The sequence below is a fragment of the Macaca fascicularis genome, chromosome 2 (genome assembly GCF_037993035.2).
Source record: "Macaca fascicularis isolate 582-1 chromosome 2, T2T-MFA8v1.1".
NCBI classification, from domain to species: Eukaryota; Metazoa; Chordata; class Mammalia; order Primates; family Cercopithecidae; genus Macaca; species Macaca fascicularis.
The window spans coordinates 21,074,519-21,100,944 of NC_088376.1; the positions used below are offsets into that span (position 1 = coordinate 21,074,519).

The window sequence follows — 26,426 nt, forward strand, 5'->3', positions numbered from 1 at the left end:
AGGTTCACGTGGTAATAAAAGAAAACTCATATGTTTCCAAAGGACTCCATTTAACATCTCTATGAACGATATGTCTGCTTTTCTTTGCTCATTCACATTTTTGCTCTTTCTTCATCTGGCTGTTTCTCTGACACCTGATTCAGGCTCTGCCAAGACTTAGCATCCACATTCTTCTCTCAGGCCAGGCCCTGCTTTAGCCTGTGCTTGTCACCCTGTGTCCTACTTAGCAAACCCTTTCCTCTTCCGTCTGTAAACAGACTGCATACTCTTTTACTGAATGGCCAACATTTGGCTTTCCAAGCTTTAGGGAAACTGTTTTTTTCAAAGCACTTTCTACCACATTTTTCTCCTCCTCCTCCCTCACTCTTCCCAATCTTGCCCCCTTGCTACAGTACCATTCTTGAGGCTTGCTGCACAATGTACCTCACCAAAAAGAGGGGCAAGGAGTGAATTTTGGCTATTTTTATAGTAGCATTGTAATGTTTTTATTAGAGAAAAAGTGGTACTTCTGCTTGAATTTGTCTCCAAACTTTTCATTTTTGTTTTGCACCTGTGAGACTTTGGAAAATCATGAGATTAGAGGCCATCCAGGGAGGCTTGGGGAACAACATAGCAACGCTAATAATAATGAAAATAGCAGACACGTATTTAGCACCTTAACTCATAAATGACAGGGATGGGACCTGAACCCTGGTAGTTTGGCTCCAAAGTCTACATTGTTCTTGCTTAAGTAAATTTGTTTAAGAGCTCATGTGTTTGGTAATCCAACCCTGATGATTTTTGTTATATCGACCACATTTACACGAGAACTACAGCATTTTTATCTGTTTATACTGGAAAATGATTTGATGGCATATAAAAGCCAAATAATGATAGTTTATATTTAGGGAACACTTTCTATGTGCCCACTGCTTTACCTGCATTACCCTGCTTAATAATTACAACTCCCATTTTTACAGATGAGGAAACAGGCACGAAGAAATCAAGTGACTTTCCCAAGATCATACAGCCTCCTAATTGGTGAAGTCTAGTTCTGAACCCAGATACCCCGTCTTTGCTGTGTATGCTTCTAACTACTGAGATACCTATTAAATGACTTGCAAAATTAAGTCCCTCCTTTCTTAAAAGAGGCAAGCAAGATGGCTAGGAATACATTTTGAGTGTAGTGCCCATTTTTCTCACTGTACGTCCTGTGATGTAAACATAATATCAAAGACTTCTAATTTTTGCTTTTCCTATTTCCTTCTCCTAAATTTCTTTCTTATAAAATCTCACCCATTTCCAAGACCCAACTCTAATGATACTACCTCCTTATAGCTTCCATTCTAGAAGTGATCTCTGTCTTCCCAAGGCTCCTTCTTTTAATGCTGTAGCATTATTTTCTCCTGTGCTTTGGAAACTCTTGTTTACATGTCTTATTTCCTGACAGATCATGTACGTCCTAATGCCAGCAACTTTGACTTTTGCCTCTCATTCACTCTATATGATGAGTTCTTGGCCAGATTTTGCTAAATCGAATTGTGACTTGAGAATTGGGTCACCACATGAGTATGTATAACCTCCTGACCAGGGCAAACAAAAACATAAACAAGAACCAATGTGTTTTTTCTGGCTCTAATTTTCCAACTTTGAAGTTTATGCTGACTAGATCTCTTATATGCCCTTTCAACACTGCTTGCTTGATAACACCTGGCAGGCTTAAAGTTAATTTAGTGATTTTTTCCCCCTTTAACCAATTTTCAAATTTGCAATCTGTTGTGGGACAACTTTACATGGCGTATATTTTTGTAAAATCTTTTACGTGTACAAAAATGTATATTTGTAATACTTGAGTTATTCAGAAAGTAGATGGTGCTAAAAAAATAAAAATACTGTCAATTAAATGAAGGTCCTTAGGTTAACAAAATTAATGCCTAATTGTGTTTATAAAAGTTTCATTGATTTGTAATTTTGAAATAAGAAATGTTACCCCTGTTCTCCTTTTCGTAAAATACGTGGAGACATTTATAGGAGAGGGAAGACACTGGAGAAAATAACTCAAGTTACAGTTATTTATACTTTGCTTATTCCAGAAAGAGCCATTAGGAGCTTATAAAGAGACAGAAAGTATGATAGGTTGTCATACATTAAACCCAGGGCGCAAAATAAGAGAAAAACAAGGGTTGGGAGCAAAGCAGAGCTGGGGTCAAGCAGAAATGCTCAACAAAATATACACGTGGGCAATATATTTGGCTCTGAGATTTTCAGTACTCAATTTGAAAAGTGAAACCTCTGATTAAGGCCCACTCAGCTGCATTTCTGCCCTAACAAGTTGTGGCCTGTTTTTTGCAAATGAACCAGGCTGGCCAAATTCAAGTTACAGAGGAAATCTACCTTGTGGGTAGAGAGTGCAGAGAACTGAATGCCCGTCCTCTGAATCTCTAACGAGCCAGGCTGCTTCCACCATTGGTCCATTGTGTTCCAGTGTTCTACCTTTGTTCTTTGTCCTGACCTACACTCCGTGTATCTCTGCATATCTCTAGGACAGTCTCATAATGTGACAGAACTGGAGACAGAGACACACAGAGGCAGAAAGCCCTCCTTCAAGATAAGCAGGGTTAGAATAATCATAATCCAGGAAAACCCAATAACTCAAGAAAAAGAACTGCCCCAGGATTGCTGAGGCAAAGTGAAACTACAACGCTGATTGGACATGTCACCAGAGGTTTTCACCAATCTTGAAGCAACCTGCTAAGATCTGGAATTCAGATTCTTTTCTTCCTCCACATTTAGAGCCATAGGAAGCTACGGAATTTATTTGCAATTTTTAAAAAAAAAGATGGAATAAAGAAAAAAATTAATGTGTTATGGGCTTATTAATTATCTTGAAATGAAGGAGGTTTCGATAGATGCTGTAGAAAGAAAACGTATACGGCATGGTGGTGGTGGTGGTTATGTTTTGAGAGAGCAGGAGTAGGGACAGATAATTATGGCATGAGGCAAGACACCATCCTGGTTGAATGGTGCATGCAGCGAGGATATAGCTTTTGAGGAATAGGAAGCCAATTTTAGCTTGAATGACAGGGAAGGAGGTGGTTCTTAAAAAATAGGCTGGTTTTTCCATCGGTGGAATTGATGGAAAGGGCATTCTAGGTTAAGTGAGTAAAATAATCAAATATCTGAAGGAAGGAAAATGACAAGCATTTAAGTAAAAGGGTGACTAGACATTTCTATTGGATAAATAAAGCTGGAAGACACTGTGCAGTGTCTGAAAGCCCATCTATGAATTTTGGACTTGATTCCATAAGCAACAGAGAACGCTGAAGTTTGCAAGCAGAAGTGACACGACATTCTTGACATTCTGGTTCATGGACTGCAACCCCCTCCCATGACCCATGGGACTGTAAGCTCCTTGAAGACAGAGGCCATGACTGTTCTGCTTACTGTATATATACGGTGTCTTACACAACATCTGGTATATGATGTGTCTGCAACACATACACTGAATTAATGGATGAACTTATCTGGAGGTGGTTTAGCAGAGGAATTAGTTTGGCGAAGAGACGGGGAACAAAGTGAGCATTCGTTCCATAGCTTCACATTTGAATACCTACAATATGCCCAGCTCTGTGAGAAGTGCTAAGAACACAAAGATTAATAGATGTGATGCTGCCCTCAGGGTGGCCAAATTCAAGGGGAAAGGATGTTGTGTAAGCTATACATTCTACAAGCCCGAGATGTTTTGAAAGAGAGGTAAGCATGGTGTTGCCACCAGGCAAGGAGTGAACAGCTCTATCCAGGAAGACTTGGGCAAGTGCTTGCCAGGAGGGTAAGTCACGCCCTGACCCAAGCTCAGGAGCAACAGGCTGCAGATGCCCAGGTGTGGAAAGACCAGACACACAGAAGATAGACAAACTGGGGACCCAAGAGAAAAGGCTCTGGGTTTTGAACTGGATTCTGAATGTACATTTCTTTCATATGAAGTGCTGCTTGCTTCAAGGTGCCTACTATTAAGTTCCTGGTCTTTGCAACTATTGATGCCAAATCCATCTCTCCACCCGTTCTCCAAGAGTTGATTTCTGATACAGGCCGCCCGCTCTGCTGCAAAGGGAATGGCGGCAAGCTGCGGCAGCTTTCCACTCCTCCCTTGGAGTCACCTGGGCTTGCTTTCTCTGTGCTGGCTAATTTGTCTCTTGCAAACTTTTCTAGGAGTTGTGCTAATGGTAAGGGGGTTTAGAATCTCTTGGGCCTAGAAAACCTGCTCCTTTTTTGCCATGTATCATGATATTTTGGGTGTAACATGGGAAAATTTGCTTGGGCTGTTACTTCATGTTAGATATCATTTGGATTAATAGTTCATATTCAGAAATTACCTAATTTGTAATGACAAATTTTATTCATTTAGCAAAATTCATCTGTATAATAGGAATAATTATGAGGATTAAAAGAGTATGTACAAAGCAATTAGAACTATGCTTGACACATAGCAAGTGTTTTATAAATTACTATTTATAATTACTCATGCAATTTTCGTAACTCTTGAGTTATATACTATTATTATTTCCATTTTAATGATACAGAAACTGATGCACAGAGAGATTGAGTAAATTTTCTAAGATTATGCAGCTAGTTAATGGGAGATTTAAACTCATAGAATCTGGCCAGGGAATTTGTTCTCTTAACCACTAAGCATTGCTGGCTCAGCCTGTTGTCTTTTGGTGGTTGTAGATTGGCTGCCTGAATTGAGATAGAAAAGTAGTTTTATAGGATGGAAGATTTATTATTAACACTTTGAAAATTTGACTGTGGCTGGCATATGATAAAAAAGGATTTTAGTTTTGTTAACTATTAAACAATGTCTTTATTATAATCCATTTTTCTGTAAGCTGACCTTATAAAAAGTCAGGCATATTCACTTTGAATAAAGAAATGATTTTTTTTTTGTTTTTATTTTTTGAGACAGAGTTTCACTTTTGTTGCCCAGGCTGGAGTGCAATGGGGCGATCTTGGCTCATTGCAACCTCCGCCTCCTGGGTTCAAGTGATTCTCCTGCCTCAGTCTCTCGAGTAGCTGGGATTACAGGCATGTGCCACCATACCTCGCTAATTTAGTATTTTTAGTAGAGGCAGGGTTTCTCCATGTTGGTCAGGCTGGTCTTGAACTCTTGACCTTGGTGATCCACCTGCCTCGGCCTCCCAAAGTGCTGGGATTACAGGTGTGAGCCACTACGTCTGGCCGGAAATGATGTCTTCATGCTGATTTACATTAAATACTTTAATGAAATAAGACAACAAGTGCAACATATTATAACTTTGTTTGGTAATATATGGAATATATATGGAATAATTTACTGAAAAAGGATTTTTTTGTTTTGTTATACTCTGCTTACCTCATCTGTAATAATTTAGCTAATTATAGAACGTCCTTCATTTGTACTTTGGAAAAAACAGGATATTTGTCTATACCATGCTCAACTTTATTGTGGTATCGGAAAAAAATCTCAGGGTTATCCCAATTATAGACACATATTGGTAAGTGAAACTATTTGAATACTGATAACCTGACAATTTATTATTGCAAGTGGAAGCATAGTCAAGGTGTTGTAGTTACATTTTTACTTATGGTAAATTTGCTAATATATTTTAATGTATTTTATAAATATGATTGAGTAATCAGGATGTTCAGACTGATTAAAAGTGATAGAATCTTCTTTATTGTTATATCCCTAACACCAGGAAAATAGTGTGTACACCTGGTAAATATTGAAGAATGAATGAATGTATGATGACTCATTCTCAATTTGGGCACCCTGCTCTGTATCAGAGTGTTCTACCTGGATCCAGGAGCTGTCTAGTCAGCTTGCACGTTTGAATCACATGAGAAACTTCAAACCCTCCTGATGCCAGGTGTCACCCCAGACCCATATCTGTTTTAGGTGCTGGGGTAATAGCACTGAACAAAAACAGGCAAGTTCCTGCTTGTGTTGAGGTGACATTACAATCAAGGGAGACTAAAAGTACATAAATAACTGTCAGATATGATAAGTGGTGTTACAAGCTTTGAAGAAAAATAAAACAGTGTAAGGTAGATGTTCAAGTCAAAGACACTTGATTTGAATCTTGGAAAACCCCTTACATTTGAAAGGGTTGTTATCTTAATCATTGGCCTGGAAAAAACCTCATTCTCCTCATCCTCCCCGTATTTTGTTACTTTCTTTATCCCGTGTTGAATTGTGATCCTCATGTACTCTATGCTTCTATTTCTGTAGCTTCCAGCCATTAACTTCAATAGTGCCCAAAATAGCATGACGAAGTCTGAGCCCGCCATCAGGGCGGGTGGACACAGAGCTCGGGGTCAGTGGCATGAGTCCACAGAAGCTGTTGAACTTGAAAATTTTAGGTAAGAAATCCAGCATCTCCTTCGTCTTCAACAACTTATTCTACTTAGCACACAGTTTTATTTAAGTTTATCCCAGGGCCTAAAATTAAAAACCCGCTTCAGTAGTTACCATAGAGATTCTTAATTTAATATTTTTAGTTAGTGCTTAAACCATTCCCAGAAATAATATGCAAATAACAGGTTTAATGGGTACAGGTGGAACTGACCTGGGAGATTTAGGACACTCTGCTGACATGCGTTTGGCATTGCTCAACGAGGAAGTGGTTCCAGATTATTGACCTGGTTAGGCTTATCCCAATCTTTGTCTGTCTAGATCTTGCCAGTAATGAGACGGCATAAAAGGAGCCGTTGCTGGGAACAGATGTGGTGGTTAAAGTATGTGGTTGTCAAAACAACTGAGGTTTTCGGTTGAAGGGGTTGCGGCACACCTCTAACATTGAAAGTGTCAGGTAATGTTCATCTCTGTTGCCACGCAGACCCCTGCAAAGCTCCACGTTCTTGTGGGCCACTCCCGTCTCGGGAGCTGGTTCTGTCAGTTTTACAGTGTGCTTGGGTCATTTGGCACTAAGTACCATGTAAATAGTGAGCGGCATGAAATATCAATATGAATATTCTAGAAGGATCGTTTGTTTATTTGGCCTAGATTTTGTTTTTGTTTCCCTGTCATCTTATGACGATGAATTTAATAGTATGGGAAAGTTACATGACATTTCATGGGTTCATATTTTAAAAACATATTTTTAGTGAGGAGCACTTAACTACTTAAAAAATTGTCATATGGTGAGTACCAGTGCCCGTGTACTAAGAAACCATTACAGCCCTCAGGTGACTAGGATGGGGACATGCTGTCCAATGGCATTTGAAAGACAGAAGGCAGAACATTACAGATGGCAACATAAGGTTATACTCGTTTCCTTTGAGGTTGTATGTTCATGGAATTCCAGCTTATTTGTCCTAGATCTTAAAATTAGTTTTATTTAATTACGTGCAAAAATATCATATCGTGTATTTGGTAGCAATGTGACCATTTTGTTTATTATCCCTTATCCTTTTCCAGTTTTAAAATAGAATGTTTTAGAGGTATTTTTAACCTCTTTGGTGAGCTGTAAGATCAGCAAAAAGAAGCTGAAGCTGGAATATCTTAGAATTTTGTTAAACACACACACAAAAACCATATAAACAATCAACAGTGACAGTCAACATGGCTGAAGGTGTATAAGCTGTGTTTAATAAACTCTTCTTATCTAGAAGGAATTATAAATGATGACCACTGGTGTTGACAGTGAGATCAGCCAGTGGGATCGAGGGTATGTGGAAAAGTGGAGAGGGAATTCTTCTCTTCCTATTACACAGTTGTCTAAATAATGTGCCCCAATCATTCTTTCTCTCCATTTACCCTTTTCTTCCTCCAACCAATTTTAGCTGTTAGTGTTTATAGGGAATAATTTAATGGATATGGTAAAAGGAAATACATACGCTTTACTATATTTTATTTTTAACCTTATAATTGAATTTCTAGTTCCTATTTTAACAGTTGGTATTTGCTTTTAGCAACATGTTAAATGCAAGTCTCCTTCAATATTTGCCTGAATCCTCATTAGTATACTGGTTAGTAATGAAAAAAACATTACCTGAATATAGATGATCTTTGTCTGCATTGGCGACTTTGAGACAGCCTAATCTCTATAACAAAATCCTTTTCTGTTTGTTTCGTCTCAGTATAAACTACAAGAATGAGAGAAATTTCAGCAAACATCCTCAGCATAAACTATTTCAGGAGATCTTTACAGCCTTGGTGAAAAATAGACTCATATGCAGGTAAGATTGTTCCTGGAAAACAGGCTTTTACTCAAGAGTGACATATGTCATCTATCTTGTCTCTAGAACATGATTTGAAACATTTCCAGGATTGAACATGTCATTAAAGGAGAGAAGGAGGTGAATGAGTAGGCATTACAGATGATCTTATTAAAATCACTGATGAGGTACTGAATTTAGCTGAATTTGATGACAGATAAGGAAAAATGGGAAAACACTCAAGTTATGTTTTCTTTATTTTCTTTGAGTTTGGATACTGAAGGAGTAGTTTATTGTGTGGGATCTTATGAAAGAGACACTGGACGACACCACGGACAACATTCTCATAGTGCACTTTTGCAGTGATTTAATGACTGATTAAATGGACTGCGCAAGCCTTGACCTTGAGGAAAGAAAGGATGAGTCTGTAAAAACCAGCCACAGCCTCATAAAGATGTTTCTTCTTTCTTTCTTTGCCTTGTTAACACGGGTGCAGTGTTGGGACTGTAGAGAAAGAATTAGTTAACAAGTCCTCTTGATTCTCTCTCACAAATATCAGCGGTTTTCAGGGAGCCATTGATTGTTGCTGGATTGCAGTCAGGTCTGAATTTTCTGTCCATTCTGAGCTGCTTCATAGAAAAACTGGGTATGCTGCTGCCAGATGCGAAGGAGGCTCCTAACAGTCTGTCACGATAGGGTCCTGTCTTTTGTTCTTTTCAGGAGGCCCATACTCTTCCCACATGCATCAGCTGAAAAATGCCTATAAAGAATCTTAAGTCTTCCTTGTCACTTTGTGACTTGATTGAGATATGTGAATTCCATCCCAGTGAAAATGGAAAAACATTATTTCTATTGTGAAAAATAAAAATAGGAGTATTAATAATTTAATACCTTGATCAAAATAAAACTGACTTGGCCCAGTGCAATAGCTTATTTTAAGTAGAACAGCATTCTGATGGGTCCTCCATGACGAGTCAGCTACTCGATACATGCTTAATTGATGGTCTCATGTCTCCATCTTTTGGATGGGGTCATTTAGCATTATGTATTTACGTATTGGACTTAAATGACTGTCCTATACATTAGTTTTCTTTAAAACAATACAGAATTGAGACTGCATCTGTCACGTCTTTGTACTTAATTTAAGCAGAGGATTATTAGACTGGCTCGGATGATACAAGAAGCCTAAAATCTTTACCAAGGTTATGTAATTGGGTCAGTGTTCAGTTCTCGATTACACACTCAAAGATTGTTCAAAGATTAATGAACACTGCAAATAACCTGAAGTTATGTGTGTATATATATATATATATATATATATTTCAACTGTTTTTTGCTTAGATTGAACAGAGTGAAACAATGGTAGTAGCAGAATCATTATGCATAAAACAGTATTAGGAAATAAAGTTTTTTTTTTTTTTTTAAAGCCAGCTCACATGGACTCTTCAAGGGATGCCCAGTAGACTATTTATTGGGTCAGTACTTTGGGGGAAGGCACTAGATGCAGAAATTGTTAGGGAAAATAACTGGGCACTGGTTGGCATCAACTAATTGAAAAAGATCTCAACAATTCTAAAGTTGAGAGATCTCTTTTCAGAGTGTTTTAAAATTCTTAGTAATTGAAGGGGCATCTTAGGCTGGATGAAGTTACTGGCTGGTAACAAGAGCAGTCCCTGGAAGTCTTCAAACTAGGAATAGATAATTGTAGATCTCTTTGCTTTCATAGTACGAGATGGAATTTAGGAATGTCGAACATCAAGGGCGTCCTTTAATGTCATCCTGTGGCTGCTGACAGCTTGCTATGTTCAGTTCTATTCTAAAAGCATTGGGTAAAAGATGGCTTAAATATAAAGGTTTTCCATTGTGCCTCACCCCATATAACCTTGCTAAAATAGCCGGGATCATCCGTCCTTTTTTTTCTTCCCCTCTAACTTTAGACTTATAGAAGAATTACACCTCAGGACCCTTTCTGATATGGCTTGTTATCCCTTTGTTTGCAAACATCAGATTTAGTGTTGGGTTGAAGGTTTAGATTCAATTTGATAAACAAACTGGTAAGCATCTACTATATGTAAGGAAGGGATTAAGTAAGTGGTAAAGAAGGGTGAAATTTAAAAAATTAACAGGACATATGGTCCTTTTCTCCCTGGGAACTCAAATTCTACTGTGATCAGCAAGACAATTACCCAATAAAGGAAAATGTACTAAATATATACAATTTGTATTAACACAACTAACTAAAGGCTGCATGAGATTGGGGGTGGGTGGGAATTTGGGTCCTTGGCCCAATTATGGTTGTAGATAAGACTATAGATAAGACATTCAGCATGTTATGCTACTCAATTTTGCCCTGAAAAATATGACTTACTGGGAATTTAGTCTCATTTGTGAAGTGTGACCCCTTTCAACTCACTTCTCAATGCCTACCCAATTGGTGGTAATGTTGCTCTTGTATTTTACTCACCCCAACTCTAGCCTTTCCCTAAATCATACTTTTGGACCTCCTTTCTGTATTCTGTATTCTTTTCTGTGATTTGTGATTACTCCCCCATTCTCAGAATGAAACTGCCAGATGGCATCTGAAACTGGAAAAGACTTGTTAATCCAGAGTCAGATAAGGTAACACTGCAAATACCTCACAGTAAATCTCAAAGGACAAGGGAAAGTGTCATCCCTGAGCGTGGGGTTACTCCTAGTTACACAATGGTAACTAATCTTTTTTTTAAAATCCTTGTATAATAGTATTTATAATATACTGCTATATAATATTTTACGTATTTATGGGGTACATGTGGTATTTTGTTACATACATAGAATGTGTAATGATCAAGTCAGGGTATTTGAGGTGCCCATCACGCTGAGGATTTGTCATTTCTATGTGTTGAGAACTCTCTTCTAGCTACTTTGAAATAGACAATACGTTGTTGTTAATTATAGTCACGCTACTCTGCTGTCAAATGATGGAACTCATACCTTTCGTTTAACAATACATTGGTACCCGTTAACCTACCTCTTTATCCCCCCTTGCACTCACCCACCCTTCCTGGACTCTGGTATCTATTATTCTACTCTCTATCTTTATGAGACTGACTTTTTTTTAAGCTCCCATGTATGAGTGAGACCACACAATATTTGTCTTTCTATACCTGGGTTATTTCACTTAACATAATGCCTTCCAGTTCCATCTATGTTGCTATAAATGATGTGATTTTTTCTCTTTTTTATGGCCAAATAATGTTTCATTTTGTGTGTATACTACATTTAAAGAATTCATTTGTTTGTTGGTAGACACTAAGGTTGATTCCATATCTTTGCTTTTGTGAACAGTGCTGCAATAAACACATGAGTGCAAGTATCCCTTTGTTATACTGATTTTTTTTTCTTTGGATAGATACCCAGTAGAAGAACTGCTGGATCATATGGTTCTATTTTTATTTTTTTGAGAAATCGTCATAAAGTTCTCCACAGCAGTTGCACTAATTTGTATTCCCACAAACAGTGTATGAGTTCCCTCTTCTCCACATCCTCATCTGTTAGTTTTTTGTCTTTTAATCGTAGCTGTTCTAACTGGGGTAAGATGATATCTCATTGTAATTTTGATTTGCATTTCTCTGATGATTAGTGATGTTGAACTTTTTTTCATGTACTTGTTGGCTATTTGTATGTCTTCTTTTGAGAGTTGTAAATTCATGTCCTTTGCCCACTTATTTTATTTTATTTTACTTTAAGTTCTGGTATACATGTTCAGAAAGTGCAGGTTTGTTACATAGGTATACATGTGCCATAGTGGTTTGCTGCACCTGTCCACCTGTCGTCTAGGTTTTAAGCCCCACATGCATTAGGTGTTTGTCCTAATGCTCTCCCTCCTTTTGCCACCCACCCCCCAATAGGCCCCAGTGGGTGATATTCCCTTCCCTGTGTCCGTGTGTTCTCATTGTTCAACTTCCATGTATGAGTGAGAACATGCGGTGTTTGTTTTTCTGTTCCTGTGTCAGTTTGCTGAGAATGATGGCTTCCGGCTTCATCTATGTCTCTGCAAAGGACATGAACTCATTCTTCTTTATGGCTGCATAGTATTCCATGGTGTATATGTGCCACATCTTCTTTATGCAGTCTATCATTGATAAGCATTTGGGTTGGTTCCAAGGCTTTGCTATTGAATATAGTGCTGCAATAAACATATGTGTGCATGTGTCTTTATAGTAGCATGATATATAATCCTTTGGGTATATACCCGGTAATGGGATTGCTGGTTCAAATGGTATATCTGGTTCTAGATCCTTGATGAATTACCATGCTGTCTTCCACAATGGTTGAACTAATTTACACTCCCACCAACAGTGTAATAGTGCTCCTGTTTCTCCACAACCTCGTCAGCATTTGTTGTTTCCTGACTTTTTAATAATTACCATTCTAACTGGCATGAGATGGTATCTCATTGTGGTTTTTTTGTTTGTTTTGTTTTTGTTTTTGTTTTTTTGAGATGCAGTCTTGCTCTGTGGCCCAGGCTGGAGTGCAGTGGCCTGATCTCGGCTCACTGCAACCTCCGCCTTCTGGGTTCAAGAGATTATCCTGCCTTAGCCTCCCAAGTAGCTGGGACAACAGGTGTGCACCATCACACCCAGCTAGTTTTTGTATTTTTAGTGGAGTCAGGATTTCATCATATTGGCCAGGCTAGTCTTGAACTCCTGACCTCGTGATCCTCCCACCTCAGCCTCCCAAAGTGCTGGGATTACAGGCATGAGCCACCATGCCCAACCCTCATTGTGGTTTTGATTTGCATTTCTCTAATGACCAGTGATGATGAGCTCCTTTTCATATGTTTGTTGGCTGTATAAATGTCTTCTTTTGAGAAGTGTCTGCTCATACCCTTTGCCCACTTTTTGATAGGGTTGTTTTTTTCTTGTAAATTTGTTTAAATTTCTAGTAGATTGTGGATATTAGACCTTTGTCAGATGGGTAGATTGCAAAAATTTTCTCCCATTTATAGGCATGGGCAAGGACTTCCTGACTAAAACACCGAAAGTAATAGCAACAAAAGTCAAAATTGACAAATGGGATCTAATTAAACTAAAGAGCTTCTGCACAACAAAGGAGACTATCATCAGAGTGAACAGGCATCTTTGCCCACTTTTTAATGGTATTATTTGCCTATTTTTTGCTATTGAGTTGTTTGAGTTCCTTGTATATTTTGGATATTAGTCGCTTGTTGATGAATAGTTTGCAAATATTTTCTACCATTTAATAGGTTGTCTCTTCACTCTCTTGATTGCTTCCTTTGCTGTGCAGAAGTTTTTAGTTTAATATAGTTCCATTTGTCTATTTTTGTTTTAATGTCTGTGCTTTTGAGGTCTTAGCCATAAAATCTTTGCCTAGATCACAACCTACAGAATGGGAGAAAATTTTTGCAATCTATTCATCTGACAAAGGGCTAATATCCAGAATCTACAAAGAACGTAAACGAATTTACAAGAAAAAAAACCACCCCATCAAAAAGAGGGCAAAGAATATGAACAGACACTTCTCAAAAGAAGACATTAATGCAGCCAACAGACATATGCAAAAATGCTCATCATCGTTGGTCATCAGAGAAATGCAAATCAAAACCACAATGAGATACTGTCTCACGCCAATTAGAATGGCGATCATTAAAAAGTCAGGAAACAACTTAGGATGTGGAGAAATAGGAACACTTTTACACTGTTGGTGGGAGTGTAAATTAGTTCAACCATTGTGGAAGACAGTGTGGCAATTTCTCAAGGATCTAGAACTAGAAATACCATTTGACCCAGTAATCCCATTACTGGGTATATACCCAAGGGATTATAAATCATGCTGCTATAAAGACACATGCACAGGTATGTTTATTCCAGCACTATTCACAATAGTAAAGACTTGGAACCAACCCAAATGTCCATCAATAATAAACTGGATAAAGAAAATGTGGCACATATACACCATGGAATACTATGCAGCCATGAAAATGATGAGTTTGTGTCCTTTGCAGGGACGTGGATGAAGCTGGAAACCATCATTCTCAGTAAAATATCACAAGGACAGAAAACCAAACACTGCATGTTCTTACTCATAAGTGGGAGTTGAACTATGAGAACACGTGGACACAGGGAGGGGAAGATCACACGCCAGGGCCTGTTGGGCAGTGGGGGGCTGGGGAAGGGATAGCATTAGGAGAAATACCTAATGTAAATGATGAGTTGATGGGTGCAGCAAACCAACATGGCACATATATACCTATATAACAAACCTGCACATTGTGCACATGTACCCTAGAACTTAAAGTATAAAAATAAAAAAAGAAAAAAATTAAAAACTAGTAATCAAAACCCTAAAAAATATCTTTGCCTAGACCTTCCTATGTTTCATAGGAAAGTGTTTTCTCTGTTTTTATTAGGAGTTTCATAGTTTTGAATCTTAGTGTTTAAGTCTTTAATCCATCTTGTGTTGATTTTTGTATATAGTGAGAGAGAGAGGGGGGTCCAGTTTCATTCTTCTGCACACTGATACCCAATTTCTTCTACACCATTTATTGAAGAGGGTGTCCTTTCTGCAGTGAATGTTCTTGGTGCCTTTGTTAAAAATCATGACCAAGTGGGATTTACACCAGGGAAACAAGAATGGTTTCGCATGCAGAAGTAAATAAATGTTGTAAATCACATCAACAGAATGAAGGATAAACAACATATGATCATCTCAATAGATGCAGCCATGTGGCTGTAAACATGTGGATTTGTTTTGGGGTTCTCTATTCTGTTCCATCTGTCTATATGTTTGGTTTTATACCATTACCATGCTGTTTTGGTTACTATGGCCTTGTAATATATTTTGAAGTCAGGGAGTGTGATGGGTCCTGCTTTGTTCTTTTGCTCAGGATTGCTTTGGCTCTTCTGGTTCTTTTTTTGTTTCATATGAATTTTATGATTTTTTTTCTATTTCTGTGAAAAATGATCTTTTGATAGGGATTGCATTGAATCTATATATTGCTTTGGGTAGTATGGTCATTTTAATGATATTGATTCTGATTCACGAGCATGGAATGTCTTTCTTTTGTTTGTGTCCTCCTTAGTTTCTTTCATCAGTGTTTTGTAGTTTTCCTTGTAAAGATCTTTTACCTCGCTGGTCACATTATTTTTTCTAGGTATTTTTTTTTTTTGGTAGCGATCGGAAGTGCAATTGTCCTCTTGATTTCTTTTTCAGCTATTTCATTGTTGGTATATAAAAATGCTGCTGATTTTTGTATGTTGATTTTGTATCCTGCGACTTTACTGAATTTATTTATCATACTTGAGTCTTTGGTTTTTCTAAATATAAGATCCTGTTATCTGCAACGAGGTACATCTTCCTTCCCCCACCCCCCCATTTTGGATGCGTTTTATTTCTTTGTCTTGACTTATTATTCTGGCTAGGACTTCCAGTACTATGTTGAATTTGAGTGGTGCAAGTAGACATCCTTGTCATGTTCCATTTCTTAGAGGGAAATCCTTCAATATGATGTTAGCTGAAGTCGATATTGTTATATATAGCCTCTGTTATGTTGAGGTATGTTCCTTCTATGCATAGTTTGTTGAGAGTTTTTAATCATGAAAGATATTGGATTTTATCAGATTCTTTTTCTGTATCTATTGAGATGATCATATGTTGTTTATCCTTCATTCTGTTGATGTGATGTATAACATTTATTTACTTTTGCATGCCAAACCATTCTTGTTTCCCTGGTGTAAATCCCACTTGGTCATAGTGTATTATCTTTCAGAGCAGCTATTTAATTTGGTTTGCTAGTACTTTGTTGAGGATTTTTACATCTATGTTCATTAGGGATACTGTTCTGTAGTTTTCATTTTTTTGTTGTTCTATTCTTGTCTTGTTTTGTTATTAGGGTAACGCTGGCCCCATATAATGAGTTAGAATTCCCTCCTCTTCAATTTCCTGGAATAGTTTCAGGAGGATTGATGGATTGATATTAGTTCTTGCTTGTATGTTTGGTAGAATTCAGCAGTGAATCCCCCAGTCCTAGCCTTTTCTTTCTTTTTTTTTTTTAATTATACTTTTAAGTTCTAGGGTACATGTGCACAACGTGCAGGTTTGTTCCATATGTATACATGTTCCATGTTGGTGTGCTGTACCCATTAACTCGTCATTTACATTAAGTATATCTCCTAATGCTATCCCTCCCCCTTGTCCCCTCCCCACAATAGGCCCCGGTGTGTGATGTTCCCCTTCCTGTGTCCAAGTGATCTCATTGTTCAATTCCTACTTATGAGTGAGAACATGCGGTGTTTGGTTTTCTGTTCTTGCGATAGTTTGCTGAGAATGATGGTTTTCAGCTGCATCCATGTCCCTAAAAAGGACACAAATTCATCCTTTTTTATGGCTGCATAGTATTCCATGGTGTATATGTGCCACGTTTTCTTAATCCAGTCTGTCACTGATGGACATTTGGGTTGATTCCAAGTCTTTGCTATTGTGAATAGTGCTGCAATAAACATACGTGTGCATGTGTCTTTATAGCAGCATGATTTATAATCCTTTGGGCATATGCCTAGTAATGGGTTGGCTGGGTCAAATGGTATTTCTAGTTCTAGATCCTTGAGGAATCGCCACATTGTCTTCCACAATAGTTGAACTAGTTTACAGTCCCACCAATAGTGTAAAAGTGTTCCTATTTCTCCACATCCTCTCCAACACCTGCTGTTTCCTGATTTTTTAATGATTGCCATTCTAACTGGTGTGAGATGGTATCTCATGTGGCTTTTCATTTTTAAGAGACATTTTATTACTTTTTAAATCTTGCTACTCATTATTGGTCTGTTGTTTTTCATTTCTTCCTGCTTCAACTACTTGGAAAGTTGTAGTTTCCAGGAATTGATCCATTTCCTGTAGGTTTTTCAGTTTGTTAGCATATAATTGTTCATGATAGTCTCTGATGATCATTTGTATTTTTGTGTTGTCAGTTGTGTATCTCCTTTTCCATTTCTGATTTTGGTCTGGGTCTTTCTTTGTTAGTCTAGCTAGTGGTATCAATTTATGTTTTTGAAGAACCAACTTTTTGTTTTATTGATGCTTTGTGTTGTTTTTTAGCCTCTATTTTGTTTAATTCTGCTCTGATCTTTTTTATTTCTTTCTGTCTGCTAATTTGGGGTTTGGTTTGTTCTTGCTTTCCTAGTGTCTTGAGGTATATTGTTAGATTGTTTAAAATCTTTCTACTTTTTTGATGTGAGTATTTTATTGCTATAAACTTCCTTTTTAGCACAGCATTTGCTGTGTCCTACAGGTTTTGGTATGTTGTGTTTCCACTTTCATTTGTTTCAAGAAATTTTTCTACTTACATTTTAGTTTCTTTATTGACCCAATGGTCATTCAGGAGCAAATGTTTAATTTCCATGTATTTGTGCAGTTTCCAAAGTTCCTCTTGTTATTCATTTTTAGTTTTATTCCATTCTGCTCTGAGAAGATACTTGATATGATTTCACTTTTTAAAAATGTGTTGAGACTTGTTTTTTAGCCGAACATGGTCTATCATGGAGAATGTTCTGTGTACTGAGGAGAACTGTATTCTGCAGTTGTTGAATTGTTGGATAAAATGTTCTGTTAATATCTGTTATGTTCATTTGATCTAATGTCCAGTTTAAATCCAATGTTTCTTTGTTGATTTTCTGTTTGGAACCTCTGCTTACTGCTGAGAGTGGGGGTGTTAAAGTCCCTCACTATTATTATATTAGAGTCTATCTCTCTCTTTAGATCTAGTATAATTTGCTTTTGTTTTATTTTATTTTATTTTATTTTTTTTGAGACAGAGTTTCACTCTGTCACCCAGGCTGGAGTGCAATGTGCAATGGTGCATTTTCAGCTCACTGCAACCTCCAACTCCCAGGTTCAAGCAAATCTCCTTCCTCAGCCTCTCAAGCAGCTGGGAATACAGGTGCCTGCCACCAAGCCTGGCTAATTTTTGTAGTTTGTAGTAGAGATGGAGTTTCACCATGTTGGCCAGGCTGGTCTAGAACTCCTGATCTCAGGTGGTCCGCTCGTCTCGGCCTCCCAAAGTGCTGGGATTACAGGCATGAGCCACCATGCCCAGCTGCTGTGGTTCTTTTTTAAGATATCTGTCTTTTTGGTAAATTTCTAATTTGTATCCTGAATTGTTTTTCTGATTTATTTATATTTTTGGACTTTTCTTATATCTCACAGAACTTCTTTTGAAACAATAATTTGAATTCTTTTTCCAAGATTTTGTGAATTTATTTTTGATTGGAATCTATTGTTGGGTAATCATTCTCATTTGGAGGTGTCATATTTCCTTTATTTTTCATGTTTCCTGTGTTCTTACATTGATGTCTACACAGCTGGTGTAATAGTCACTTCTAATGTTTAAAATTGGCTTTCACATGGGAAGACTTTTTCCTGACGATGAATCTACAATGTTGGTTGGGTAGAGTACTTTGGCGTTGATTCTGGGTGAGTACAGTTGTGCAGTCTCTGTATGATTTCTTTCTCTATAAACGGTGTCAGTAGTATCTGAGATTTCCTCAGCAGCTTAGGGTATAGTTACTACTGAAGGCTGTGGTGTGGTTTAGCCGGAGACTGGGACATCAGGCAGGCTAGTCTTCAGTCAGGGGAGGCATCGGTGGGACAGCCTGCCTATCCCGGGGACCCTGGATGGCATACACTGGCACTAGTCTTAGCAGGTCCATGTGGGTCTATTTTTTGGCCCTCCAAGTGGCTTACTTGGATGCCAGTAGTGGCAACCATGGGCTGGACAGGTAGAAGGGTTCTCATGCCCCTGAGCAGCTGGTGTGTTATGAGTGATGGTAGTGGCAGTTGTAGGACTACCCTCTAGGTCCCAAGTAATGCATGCTGGTGTTGGTGGCTGCAATGGGCTAGGCAAGCTAGTCTCCAGGCCTGCAGGCAGCACATGCTGGTAGATGCCAGCTGTGGTTGTAGTGGCTTGGTGGGTAGGCTCAACTTCAGGCCCTTGGGAGGAGTGTTTAGGTGCCAATGGTGGTAGACTAGGCTGGGCAATCCCGTGGTCCCTGGACTGTATGCTCTGGCATGGAGGAGAGGGTGAAGCTGGGCTAGGCTAGCTGGTCCTCAGGGCCTTGCAGTTGTGTGTACAGGTGTTGGCCGTGGTAGGCAGGAATGGGGCAACCTCTAGGCCAGTGGCAGAATGCCACTGGGTGGTGTTGGTGGGGAGGCAATGTTTTTAGTGATGGCAGCCTACGCCAGCAGATGTTAAGCATGTGTGCCACTTATGGCTCAGCCCCAGGTATGGTAGCCCATGGTTGCTTGTTCCTAAGCCCTGGGGTCAACAGCCAGCTCTTCTTTTGAACCTCTGTCCCAGCACTGCTGGCTTCTAGGATAGTGCATACTCTGTTGGGGGTAGTGTTCTAGAATGGTGCCTCGCTCAGCCCTGGTGGTAGCCTGCATCTTGATCATGCCTCCTACCTGGCTGTGGTAGCCCACGGTTGCTTGTACCTAAGCCTTGTGGGTAGCATCCCATACTTCTCTCGCACTTCAGCCCTGGTGCTACTGGGTTGCAGGATAGCATGCAGTCTATTGAAGACAAAGCTCTTTTTTTTTTTTTTTTTTTTTTTTTTGAGACAGAGTTTTGCTCTTGTTGCCCAGGCTGTAGTGCAATGGTGCAATCTCGGCTCACTGCAACTTCTGCCTCCTGGGTTTGAGTGATTCTCCTGCCTCAGGCTCCTGAGTAGCTAGGATTACAGGTGCCTGCCACCATACTCAGCTAATTTTTGTATTTTTAGTAGATACAGGGTTTTACCATGTTGGCCAGGCTGGTCTTGATCTCCTGACCTCAGGTGATCTGCCTGCCTTGGCCTCCCAAAGTGCTGGGATTACAGGTGTGAGCCACCGCACCCGGCCGTGGGTCAAGGGGCTCTCCCATGGCTAGAATTGCAGGAGTCCATGGTGATAATGTGGACCACTGAGGGTCTCTCACTCACCCTTTCCCTGTATTGTAGTCTCCCTTGGCTCCCAGCTGATCTTGGCTGAGCAGGCTGCTTCACTTCCTTCTCCTTCTTCCTTTAGGTATTGCCTGCCACTTTTCTACTGAATTCCAGTATTCTCTCTTGGGTGACCTATTTGAAGCGTAATTATCTACTCACTATATTGGTTCTTCTTAGTGGAGGAAGCAAGTACAAAATGCCCTTACTCAGCTCTCTTGAATTGTTACTCCTGGTAACTAATCTCAAGGTGTGGCAAGATACAGAAACAAATTGTGGTCTTCCAATCTTTTTTTTTCTGTCATGACGTCATTTGTCTGCAGTAGAGTTTGATTCCATTTCCATGTCATCTGCCTGAACAGGAAAGTACAAAAGGTGTTGGTATCCAAGACCAGGTTGTTATGAGCTGTGTAGGGAAGTAAAAGTTGTCAAAACGTTATCATATTCTCTAATTAATTGACCTCTTATAAAATTGACCTCTATTCAGGTATCTCTTGTGTATATCTGCTTCTCTGGAATTCCTCTTTGTTAGTCCATTCCTTGCTGATGTGAAGATTCTATATTACAAGGCAAATATTATTTATTTGTGAAACAAACTTGCAAATCTGGCTAAAGATGTAGAATTTTATGAAGTTATTGAAAGTGATGGAGCTGAGCTGGTGGAATATGACAAATAAGGCTCAGGCAGAAATAGGTCACCTGACGATGAAGCAAGAGAGGTTTTTTTTGTTTTTTTTTTTTGAAACGGAGTCTCGCTCTGTCGCCCAGGTTGGAGTGCAGTGGCCAGATCTCAGCTCACTGCAAGCTCCGCCTCCCGGGTTTACACCATTCTCCTGCCTCAGCCTCCCGAGTAGCTGGGACTACAGGCGCCCACCACCTCACCTGGCTAGTTTTTTGTATTTTTTTAAGTAGAGACGGGGTTTCACCGTGTTAGCCAGGATGGTCTCGATCTCCTGACCTCGTGATCCACCCGTCTCGGCCTCCCAAAGTGCTGGGATTACAGGCTTGAGCCACCGCGCCCAGCCAGGAAGAGAGTGTTAACAAAGAAGATGATGAGGCTATGTTTGGAAAAACAAAGAATAGCAGAGGTCTTTGGGGAAAAAAAAAAATGAATCCTTCCAATATATTCACAAAAATGAACTCTTTTTCTTGCAAAATCAAAAGTGAATGTTGGATCATGTTATTTGAATGTTTTTTCAGAAAAAGTGTTCCAAAAATGTCAGTAGAATTCATTCTTGCTTTGTTCTAGATACCAGGGCAATGTTGCAGTATAACTTAAATTTTGTTAAATGTAAAGTAAAATACATCTTGGTTTTATAATTTATTTTTAAAGATGTTGTTTCAGTCTTTCCTCCTGCCCTTTAATATGAAATTTGGTGTTATTTTGAAGTGGGTTTACTTAACTGGCCTCGTTCTGGTACTATCATTCTGGAATAACCAGGATATACCTCTTCCCTTGCCTGTAACTTTTGTATAGGTAAGCTTGCCCAAGGTACTCATTCTAGTTGGAATGAGTTGGAGGAAATCATTTAGTATTACCTCATTTGTAAAAAAAATAATTTACTTTTCTGAAAAGAATGAGTTAGTATCCTTATTATTTTATACCCCGGTTTCCTGAGATATTTGCTGCAAATTTGAAGAATTTTGGAAATAAGTCTGTAGGAAGTCTAGGTGAGAAATATGTTTGCACTATGTATAAGAGAAAACTTCTTGAATTAGGAGAAAACATCACAATATTATTAGAAATTACCATAAAAAGTGTTCTGAGAACATCATAGATACTTATAACCAAGAGGATTAATATAGTTGTTTGTTTAGCTATCAGACAATTTGTTATCCATGTCCACTCCAGGTCCTAGATCATGAAAAAAGTGACTCTTATCCTTTCGAGCTTTACCTGGTCCTCAGCATTGACTATCCAGACTCCATCACAGAGGGAGGTTAGATGAGAGGACCAGAAGTTAGGATGCAGGGAGAATCTCTTCAGTGTTTTGAATAAGTTCTTGAAATAGATGAAGCTAATGAAGAGATGCTTTTTCTGTGGATTTATCTCTTCAACCAGTACAGAGGCCAACAGAGACCTCTGAAGATTCCTTATTGTCTAAGAAGGGAGAAGTCTGTTCACCTTGGTAAAGCCTGTCAGATAGTTCAGAACTTCCCTAGAGACAGAGTTTCAAGTTAGCACCATAAATTGGGCACAGATAAAGTTTCATAAAGTCCTCAAGAGTCTTAGGTTTGTGTATTTATTTATTTATTTATTTATTTATTTTTGGAGACAGGGTCTTGCTCTGTCACCCAGGCTGGAGTGCAGTGGCCCGGCTTACTGCAACCTCCACCTCCCAAGTTTAAGCGATTCTCCCTGCCTCAGCCTCCTGAGTGGCTGGGATTACAGGTGCCTGCCACCATGACTGGCTACTTTTTGTATTTTTTAGTAGAGACGGGGTTTCGCCATGTTGGCCAGGCTGGTCTTGACCTCCTGACCTCAGGTGATCCACCTACTTTGGCTTCCCAAAGTGCTGGGATTACAGGCGTGAGCCACTGCATCCATCCAGGTTTGTGTCTTTATGTACCAAAAAATGTTATAACAGCCCATTCGTTAGGTGGTTCACATAGTTCTTTGAGGTCTTGTTCCTTCTTGGCCTCATCTCTTTATCCTGTCAGTGTCTCTCCTAGACTCACTGAGGTCAGAGTGAAATTTCTGTTCCTTTGAAAGTTATTCTTTTTGTTACTTCTGATCCTCTGACCGTGCTAGTCCTCTGCCTGAAGCACTCTATCCCTACCTCTTTGTAGGTCTTTTATCTCCTGCTCAAGCCATTGACACTGGTTTTGCTGGGGGAAGATTGAGGCTAAGATTGTTCATTTGGAATTTCTTTGCATTAAATTATTTTGATTGCTTTAAAAATTTTGGAAAACACAGAAAATTATGAAAACATGAAAATTTACTATTTATACCACCCTTAGAAACAGCTATATTAACTTTTGCTGTATTTCCTTCTAATCTTTTAACAATTTTGTGCTTTTTTCCTTCACTTATCTGATAGATTATTATGCACATACAAAACTACATTCTGCTTTTACCCAGAGTATAACTTTTTAAACAGCTGGATCATTGTTTGAGAATGAAATTTGTCTTTTAGTCTCTCTTTTACTTGAAGCTTCACAACCTTAAACATAGATATGAAGCAAATAAGCTTTAACAACCCAACATCTCATGTAGTCCTCAAGCAAATGATGATTTCCCTTCTTCCCATCACCTAACTTGGAGCAAACATCTAGCTCTTATATTATTATTTCTCATGCAATATTATCTAGGGTTTTTAGGTAAATGTGTACACATACACACACACACACACACACACACACACACACACACACACACAGGCATAGTCAGCCCTTGATATCCAAGGGTTCTGCATCTCAGATTCAACCAACCGCAGATTAAAAAATTATTCAGGAAAAACAATAAAAAACACAACAATAAAAATATTTACGTAGCATTTACATCATATTAGGTATTATGAGTAAGATGATTTATAGTACATGTGAGAATATGTGTAGGTTCTGTGGATTTTGGTAACCATGGGGGTCCTGGAATTCCTGAGGATAACAACGGATGACTATATATACCAAAAAAGTCATGAAATTATAGAGGTAGAATGGACTCTGAAGAAAACCTTCTTAAGCCTCATTTGATAGATGTGGGAGATGAGTAAGTAAGGTCCAAGGTCCTGAGACAAAGCCGTGGCTGGTACTCTTTTCTCTTATGCCTCACTGATTCCCTTGTTCTTTACTAATCAATGCACATTTAAAATTTGTTTTAGGTGTGCACCAGGGAAAAGTATCACTTTGGTAACCAGACTTACTGCTTCTTGTGTAGCTCATTCACTTGGCTGTCAATAGGCATGAAATGAAAACGTTCCTACCTTCCCAGGAAAGAACTGGTTGTTCCTTGGCTACAGATAACCACCAGAACCAGTTTTAAACCTGGCCAAATCAATAAATGACAGTTTCTCATGAGTACAGGAGTTTCTGAGAGCCAGGCAGTAACTGATAGTCACATTCTGGGAGCCGCATTTCCACAGCTAAAAATCAACCAATCCCCAAACAGCTTTGTGAAACTTGGCCTTTCCTAAATTTTCCTATCCACTTTGCTCCAAGAAATGGGCCTTCTAAGTACACTCTCTGTATTAATCTGTTTTCATGTTGCTAGTAAAGACATACTTGAGACTGGGTAAGTTATACAGGAAAAAAGTTTAATGGACTTACAGTTCCATGTGACTGAGGAGGCCTCACAATCATGGTGAAGGCAAGGAGGAGCAATTCACATCTTACATGGATGGCAGCAGGCAAAAAGAGCTTGCATGGGGAAACTCCCATTTTTAAAAATCATCAGATCTCATAAGACTCATTCACTATCACAAGAACAGCACAGGGAAGACATGCCCCCATGATTAAATACCTCCCACCAGGTCCCTCCCACAACATGTGGGAATTCAAGATGAGATTTGGGTGGGGACACAGCCAAACCATATCACTTTCCTGTGCTATAAATTCATCTTTTGTTATACATATTGATTTGTGGGCTCTTCCTTCTTTAAGCATCTCAAAGTTAACATGTTTAAAACAGTACTTTTGATTTTTCTCACTCAATGTGTGAGAATGCCTCAGTTTTAGTTTTCCCCATCCGCTAGTCCAAACCCTCATCATCTCTTGCTTGGACTATTGCAGTAGGCTAACAGGCCTCCCTGCTTTGGATGCTTGGCTCTTTATACTCTGTTCTCAACATTGAATTTAGAAGGATTTTTTCAAAATCTCAGTCAGATTATGTCAATCCTCTGTCCAGAGCCTTCCAATGACTTCCCTGAATAAAAAATCCGAAGGCCCTGTTCTTATTTTGCAAGGCCCTTAAAACTTTGACTTCTGCTCTCTCTCTCACCCCAATCCCTATTGCTCTATCTTTGCTCACTCTGCTCCAGCCCTACTGGCTTCCTTGCTATTCTTTGCAGATTACAGTATTCCTCCTTCAGGGACTATGTATTAAACTACTCTGCTGTTCTGACCTAGACATCCAAATGGATCAATCCCTCAAAGAACTCAGATGCTAATCTTACCAAAGAACTGTTCTGTGACTGTCCTAAAATAGCATGCCCAGTACTCAATAAATCCTTAACCTTGACTATTCTCCACTGGTCACCACCTGATATGCAGTTTTATTTGTTTTTGTGATCAGAATGTAAGCTCCATGAGTACAAGTGCATGGGTATGTCCTCTGCCGTACTCCTGGGTTTATAACAGTACTTGGCTGGTCATAGTTGATGAGTATTTGTTAAATATTTGAAAACATTCTGAAATTTTCATTAATTATGTAGAAGAAATACCTCTAAGAATGCACATTTATGTCCTGATTTTAGGGGCCAACATGATCCCATTTGTATTTGATGGGTTTCTGATTGGGTGTACATTCCATGCTAGGTTTAGTAGGGGACACAGAGAAAGAACAAAGACCTATTAAGAATAGCAAAACAAGTCAGTGAGAATCCCCTAAATAATCATTTAGGATGAATTTCTTCACATATATTCTTGTGTTTTGTTTTAAGGTTTGCATAGATGTGAATTTTACTTTTTCAACTATCTAAAAAAATAGGACTCTGTCTCATGAATTTGAGGTAATACTTATTTTGAAACAGACTTGAATTCCTCCATTTTTAAACATTGAGTCAAAGATGGCAGATTGTTTTGGTTTATCTTGTGTGTTAATGAAAACAGTGCTACAACATGGAAAGGGCTGTGACATGAAAGAGACAGAGTGTGCTACAAATGACGGTCAACGTTGTCACTCCTGCCATTTGCATCAGTTCCTGGGTTCAGTTAACCCTGCTTCATTATAATAGCACAGCTTCGTGGACTGAGTTTTTACTTGGAACCCTCACATCACATATTTGTTTCTGTTACTGTGTAAGAAGTTGAAACCCCGGCTACTCTTTCTCTTTTCAAATAATGTGTCTCCAGTGCTTTTCCTTCTTTTTATATTGATGGCAGAAGGTGGCACCCGATGCTGACAGCAGAATGGCAGGTGATCATGGATGGGGGTGGCGGGAGCTGATCACGCTGCCATGTATTAATAGTCCTGTGAAAACAGTGGCATAAGTTCAGTCATAAGAGGGGACAAATATTTGCCCGCTCATGAATTTGCTTCTGTGTGGCTGCTATATTGAGACATGGCCTCAAGAGAAATACTATCTTTGCAGTCAGACAGATTTTTCAGGGCTGCCCCCATGC

At 38.9% G+C, this 26,426-nt stretch overlaps 1 protein-coding gene across 10 annotated transcripts in view; it reads left to right on the plus strand.

Annotated features, from left to right (window-relative positions):
* NEK10 (NIMA related kinase 10) overlaps positions 1–26,426 on the plus strand; it is a 271,626-nt gene that overhangs the window by 18,521 nt on the left and 226,679 nt on the right. For all 10 annotated transcript variants that reach the window (XM_065539836.2, XM_065539837.2, XM_065539838.2 and 7 more), the window contains 2 exons: positions 6,248–6,378; positions 8,098–8,196. In XM_065539836.2, coding sequence (XP_065395908.1) covers positions 6,248–6,378; positions 8,098–8,196 — 230 coding nt within the window. The remainder of the gene's footprint in view (positions 1–6,247; positions 6,379–8,097; positions 8,197–26,426) is intronic.